The 7,058-nt window shown below is 32.6% G+C and overlaps 1 protein-coding gene across 1 annotated transcript; it reads right to left on the bottom strand.

Annotated features, from left to right (window-relative positions):
* Positions 416-6,159, bottom strand: LOC109360533 (mitochondrial dicarboxylate/tricarboxylate transporter DTC-like). The gene is made up of 6 exons (XM_019605504.1): positions 5,938-6,159; positions 5,694-5,777; positions 4,823-4,884; positions 4,271-4,632; positions 1,732-1,946; positions 416-797 (listed from the first exon to the last, which is right to left on the bottom strand). The coding sequence occupies exons 1-6, from the start codon at positions 6,052-6,054 to the stop codon at positions 741-743; spliced, it is 897 nt and encodes a 298-aa protein (XP_019461049.1). The 5' UTR covers positions 6,055-6,159; the 3' UTR covers positions 416-740.

Below are 7,058 nucleotides of genomic sequence, written 5' to 3'. Positions count from 1 at the left end.
TAAACAGTTAAACACACCACTTTCACTTTCCAAGATTGACTTCATCAAACATTTCTAATTCAATCAACTAACTTATCATCTCTAACCACTTCAGCTCCTTGTTTTTTCAGCCTTCAACTAAATTTATTGAAATCAACAAACTAATCATCTTTAAACTTTCATCTAGATTTTATCACTACAAATTAGATGGTAATGCTAATTCACAATGATTTTATCACTACAAAACATGCATCAATCAATTAAATCAATATCATTTTGCTTATTTTTAACATTGTAGTTATATGTTAATCACAATTTATGTAAAATGCAGCTTAACAATAAGTTTTGTAACAGATAAAACAAATAGTTGAAAAATAGATAGGTGCTCAACAAATAGGATGTAAATGAATCCTCAGTTGCAAGAATATTTGCAGAAATGGAACCAAATTACAAAGCTTAATGTTGAAATGAGGATAGAGTACTTATTCTTTAGGATATCTCCACAAATTTCTCAATGAGATTAGTTCAAAAATGAAATCATACTATTTTGCTCCAACCATATCCAATTCTATATATAATAATCAGTACAATATAAGCTATGTCTAATTCCCAGCTTCAGTTTCATGATCAATTAAATCTTAAAAAATGATAAGCTCCATTGGTGTTTTAATTGCAAAATTCGGCTATAATACAGCCAACAAATTATCCAATGCTGAAAAGCTTGAATTCCAGAAAATGTTTAGTCACCTTAGAGAACTAAACTATAAGCCATAGGACTTCTCCAATTTCTGAATCTGGTTGAGGAAAATCCATGTCATCTGCATAAGCAATTAACAAAACAATCAAACATTAAAACATATAAACAAAGGAAAACCTTCAATGTAAAACATTAACTTTTAATGCATTGTCATTGTAAAAGGTTATCCAGAATTGATTTTCCAATTCCATAAAAAATATAATTGAGAATTTGGGATTATTTAGCGACTATGTTCACGGAAGCAATAACCATAAACCGGAACAGTTGAAAGAAATACAATGGTACATTCTGCAATTTTTGAAATGATTTAGATCCCTGAAGTTAATGTCTGAACTCAATGATTCAAGTATAAGCTAAAGGATCCTCGTAAAAGTAAATAACCATTTTCAAATTTTCTCAACAATTCGAATTTTATTAAAGCAACAACCAAGCCTTGATCCCACTGACAAAGTTTTAAAAAGATGTGTAACATAAGGACTTCCTAGAAGGTCACACATCCTAGTAAAAAAGATGTGCAACACGACCCATGAGGTCACCCATCGAAAAAATGTCTCCACAATTCGAATTTTATTAGAATGACGAAAAATAGATTATGAAGACAGAAAGGAAAAGGGGATAGAGACTGCTCAATAAATGAAATACTAGGGGTTTTCCTTCGAGTTATTTGAGAGTTAAGTGAGCCTCGGCACAATGGTAAGATTATTGCCTTGAGGCCCGGATGTCATGGTTCAAATCTTGTAAACAATCTCTCTGGCAGTCTCTACTTATGGGGGCAAACCCACGAACATTTACCCTTTCTAGACCCCACTACGTGGGAGTCTTGTGTACTACAAGCACCCATTTTTGGTCGATGTAAAAGATTTTTACACTGTCACCAATCATGCACTACCATGTCTTTAAAAGCATTTGACTCTTACCATAACTACCTCAAAAAGCATTAAAAATAAATAAATAAAGGATTCTTTTAGACAGAACATCAGATGAGAGGAGAATACCATGACATGAGGAGCAATTCGAACACAATAGACGGGGAATCCAGAGTAGAACTTAAGGGGTCCTCCTGCTTTCAAGGTTTTGAGAGTACAGTCAAGAGAACCAGTGTATGGATATTTTCCCTCAGCATCGGGTTGCATCTTCTGAATCTGAGTCTTCACATAGTCAAATGGCAAACTGCAAGCTGCCGCAAAAAATCCAGAAACGGAACTTGCACCTAAAAAAGAATTTAGGTTAGTAGCAAACTGTGAGAATAAATCTTTGGCAGTATAAAAAGGATTTTCACGTTTGTAGCTTATCATACACATTCTGTGTGGAATATCATAAATTATCATTCAAAAGAAAGTCAATGATCAATATGCAATGTCCCCGTGGGAATTCATTCATGAACACAAATGGTTCATGGACATTGGCCAAACAGATGAAGAACCACAATCAATGTTCCAAAGAACAATAAGGCAATGATTCAGTTGAGGATAATGTTTAATTACTTTTTACTTGCAAGATGCATAACCACCTTGAAGCAACAAAACAGAATCAATTAGCGTCATAAATATCACTCCTTAGTCTCTACCCACCACCAGTGACTTTATTCTTGATAATAATCTTAATACAATAACTTGCACTTCAAAGGGAACAATTCAAGATTAAAAAGTCAGAACAATAAGACACAATTTTACCGTGTTTGTATTTGTGATAAGTTTGCAAACATTGCAGATTAAGATACTTTTTCACTTCTTAAGTGATAAATGAGCATATTGCATTCATACTCATGCCGAAAGGCTAAAGCAGCATACAAGTTAAAATGGGGCTGGTTCCAGGTTGCTCCAGTCCACTTTTTATGTGTGCCCAATTCTTTAAACTAAGATTTTGGGCACCAGAAAAAATGTACAATCAGACATCTTGCACACGGCTAATTTTTTAAGTGTTCGACAATCATCCTATCCAAATAAGATTAATGGCTAATTGTCAAAGTTAATGGTGGAACTACAAAATAACTTTCAACTTTTAATCTTCAATTTTAATTCCAACTTATTGAAGTACCAATTATGACCAACAGTTGCAAATTGGACCTGACTCTTGCTGTCATTTTGAGACGCTATCCAGTTTATATTAGATCTATCAGTTTAGACTTGACACTTAGTTCAGGAGAAAATAAAGGTCAAATAAGTAAATTACTAGCTTATTGACAAGAACCAATTAGCAAATTTCTCAATTTCTCATGTTCCCCACCATCTGCATTCTAATTCTTAGTTGCATTGCATTAATTATTACACGATGATGCCAGAAGGAACACATGTGAAGCTTACCTTTTTCTTTACAATTTATTGATCTGATTTTTCATTCTTAACTATTTGAATCCGCCATATGGCCTGTTTACATCCTTAGATGCCTTTAGTAATTCTGGGTTTAAAAATTTTAGCAAACCCTTAACTTTGAAATTATCTCAAATTTATTTTTACAATAGCTTAAATCTAACTACTAACATTCAACATTGGAGAAACAGCTTAAACACTTCTCGTAAATGACTTCTGTTTAACACCTCTAGTATTCAATTTCAATTGACTAGTTATTTAACCCTTGGCCACCTAATTGTTCCCTTCAGCAAAGCAATGATGAAAATCTAATCATTTCATGTAAGCTGTTCTAAGTCACATCTTTATCTATCCTGTTTCAACTTACATAGCTTATCCATTACAAAAATATCTATTTCAATTTATTTGAATGATATACGCAACAAGGTAATTCTTACAAGGGTAAAAAACTAACTTATATTTCATTAAAAAGCTTATTTGTGATGTTTTTTCATGACTTGCATCTACAGTATTGAGCACATATAGAGAAGGGAAGATAGGAATTTAACATCAAACATCACAAAGAATGACTAAAATATCTCACTGGATATTGGCAACTTAAAAATCAACAATAGAAGACAACAGTAGCATCAATCTAGATTTAACTTTTTGCGAGTAATTCAAAACATAATTATCGGCACTTAGTAGAACGTTAAATTAATCACAATTAAATTAAAGTTATATGTCAAGAACTAGCAATTGTAGGATCTAGATATAACATTTAAGGATGAGATGTCAAACAATGTGATCAAAACATCTTAAGGGGGACAACAATTCTCCCTCCAAAACATTTAGATTCATGTCAGACCATTTTCAATATGGATTGGGAAAGACCATGTATCAGTCAGACATTTTTTTGGCAAAGAAAATGATAGTAGATGTGGAAACCCTTCAACTGTAAGGTTTTACTAAATGACAACAGTTTCAGTCTTGCAAAATCTTCAAGGGGAATCCAAGTATCCAACAGAGCAAACTATATACTTTTGAAACATTGACAGGGTATTGTAAGGTTAAAAACACAATACATCGAATTTATTTTGGACATAAAAGTTAGGAAGTTAAAGGTAATTTACCTTTCATTTTATGAAGTAAAGTTGAGTTCAGTCATCCTAACTATGACATTGTAGGAATCTAAGGCATATATGTTCAAACAAAATATTCCGCAGTAGTAAAATGGCGTACTTACCAACCACAGTAGCAGCTTCACCAAGGCCAACAGAATCCCTGAAGAACTCAACACTTTGGTCATAAGAAGCAAGCATACCCATGTTCAAAGCCATGGCCCTTACTACAGTGGGCCCAGCACCTTTCCAGAGCGACAAAACCCCTTCATCTTTAGTAATACGGTAAAGTGCATGGAAGGCATTTGTGTAATGTCGGCGCTGAGCAGCAGGTAAAGTTGCATCAGCTTGCATACGAATGAGTGCCAAATCTGATGGACTACCAACAGTCGCTCCAATAGCACCAGCAGTCAGCCCACAAAGAGCTTTCTGATAAAGTGGCAGGGGCTTACCATCATTAGCCTCAATTGCTTTGTTTGTCAAGATTCTAAAAACCACGAAACCATTCAGAAATTATGGAATGCCCTTAAAAGTTAAACCGTAAAAAGGTGATGCTCCTTCAAGTGATAGAAGCTACTAATAGAGGGTTAGGAATAATATAAAGCCTTAGTAAAAAGGCTATAATGTTTTCCTTTTAGGGTGGATTAAGAATGATAAATGTGATCATAAAAACTGACCTAAATGATCCAAGTCGAGCAGTGGTGTACGTAGCCTGCCTGAGTAATCCTGCAGATAGACCCTGCATAAAGTGGTTCAGTTTAAGCATCAGTAGATGCATACCTCAGAAAAAGATAAATGATAAAAACCAATAGAAAGACCATATTTGAAGCTGAACAAAACAGTGACTCATCAATAAGAAACTACTACATAACTCATAAAATTGGGACACATCATATTCTAAAAATTACTGGATGTCGACTGGGAGGAATAACATAAATTTAACATCAAGTTAATATATTTAACATCGGGCAGAAATTTTCAATTAAAAGGAGGAATAATATTTGAAAAATTGGCATGAGTCATAGTAAACAAAAAACGTTGACATTTCTCTAATTACTGTGATATTTCCATCTATAAGCTGATTAAAAAGTCCAAAATTAAATGTAGAAATTTGTAGACTATAGTTGGGAATGTCCAAAAGTATATGTTTATTAAATATATACCAACCCGACACAGACACAAAGGCTATTTTGAAGTGTCCGTGCTTCATAGCTCATAACTTCATAAGCCAAAGCAAAAACAAATAAAATTCATTTACACTTGCAGATCAGATCTATAGCCAGGTAAATATAAAACAACTAAACAAGTGAAAGAAACAAACAGCACAACACTGAAGCATAGTGAATCAGGAACATATGCATCCCTTATGCCACATTGAGATCATCAACATAACTATTCCCAAAAAAAGATCATCATGCCAAACCCAAGCCATTCGAGAATAAGTCAAGCATGCACCATTACAAAAAGCAAATCAACATGAATGCACAAATCAATAAAGAAATAAACAAACAAACAAAATGAGAAAAAATGCAAATAAAATATAATAACCTTATAGAACGCAGCAACACCCTCATTCTTGAGCATGGTGGTTGTGATATGTGCAGCAGATCCTTGACCAAGTTGAATCCTCACCTACACCAAACCCAGCAAAACCATCAAAACAACAAACCCCACAACACAAAACCCATCACTACAACCAGGATCACATGAAAAACACACAGATCTGGGATACCCATCAATTCATTTGAGGGAATAATCACAAAAACAGCAAAAATGTGAGAACTTTTTGAACCTTGATCATGTCAATGGGTTGAATGACACAGGTAGCGAGCATGCCTGAAACACCACCATTGATGAAGGGTTTGACGGTGGGCCATACACCAACTTTGGGTTTCTTCTCGTCTCCCATTGTTGGTGGAGATTGTGGGAAAGGGTGAATTAGCGACGAAATGGAGAAAGAAGAAAAAATAAGAGAGATGAGAGAGAAGTTAGTGGAGTGAAGAGGGAACAACTATTTAGTATATTAGTGTATACATGCCACCAAAACTATTTTACCATAAAACACTTTCTCATTTCATCTGCTACCAAATTTGGTAGCAAAAAAAAGTTCTTTATTGATTTTTTTTTTTTTTATTAAAGCTAGTGTGTAGAAAGGGAGGACGAGGTAGGAGATATTCTTTATTGATTTTTTTTTTAATAGGATTTATTTTTTAGTTTGAATTTGACTCAGTTAAAATTTACAAACTATTTAACTTATTTCAATTTGGTTCATTTTTTTTAAATATTCCATTTAAATATATAATACCAATAAATGTAAAAAAAAACAATGTATATATATATAATAACAACAGGTAGGATCCATTTAGTAAGTTTAAAAAATTATATATATATATATAATATTTTTATCGATAATCACATGAACCTAACGAGTCGAACTATATTCAATTCAAGTTCGACTCGTTTATTTAATGAGTTCAATTTTTAAATCAAGTTCGGCTCATTTAGTTCATGAACCAAATTTTTCGATCTTAATAACAAGTCAAATTTGAACGAATATCGAGTTTGTTCGATTCATTATGAGCCATAGCGATAAGATATTTGTGGTAATTCTTATTTCTAGAATTATAATATATTTTTTATTAATGTATTTTATATTGTAATTTTTTTAGATGTACTTTATATTATAATATTCAATCTAATGTGAGAGATGTGATTATATGTTGGTAGTGATTATATATAATTAAATTGTTTTTGTAGAAATTAAAAATATTAAAGGTAAAATATGAAAATACAAATTATATTGTAGTAACATTTACATCATATATTATCTTTATATATAATATAGAAATATAAATATATTCCTTATTAAAAAATGTTTCCTTATTAAAATCTGGACCAATAATTGGTCGGTAT

Source organism: Lupinus angustifolius, chromosome LG01 (genome assembly GCF_001865875.1).
Source record: "Lupinus angustifolius cultivar Tanjil chromosome LG01, LupAngTanjil_v1.0, whole genome shotgun sequence".
NCBI lineage: Eukaryota > Viridiplantae > Streptophyta > Magnoliopsida > Fabales > Fabaceae > Lupinus > Lupinus angustifolius.
The sequence above is the reverse complement of the archived record's forward strand: the minus strand, read 5'-3'. Positions and strand labels throughout refer to the sequence as shown.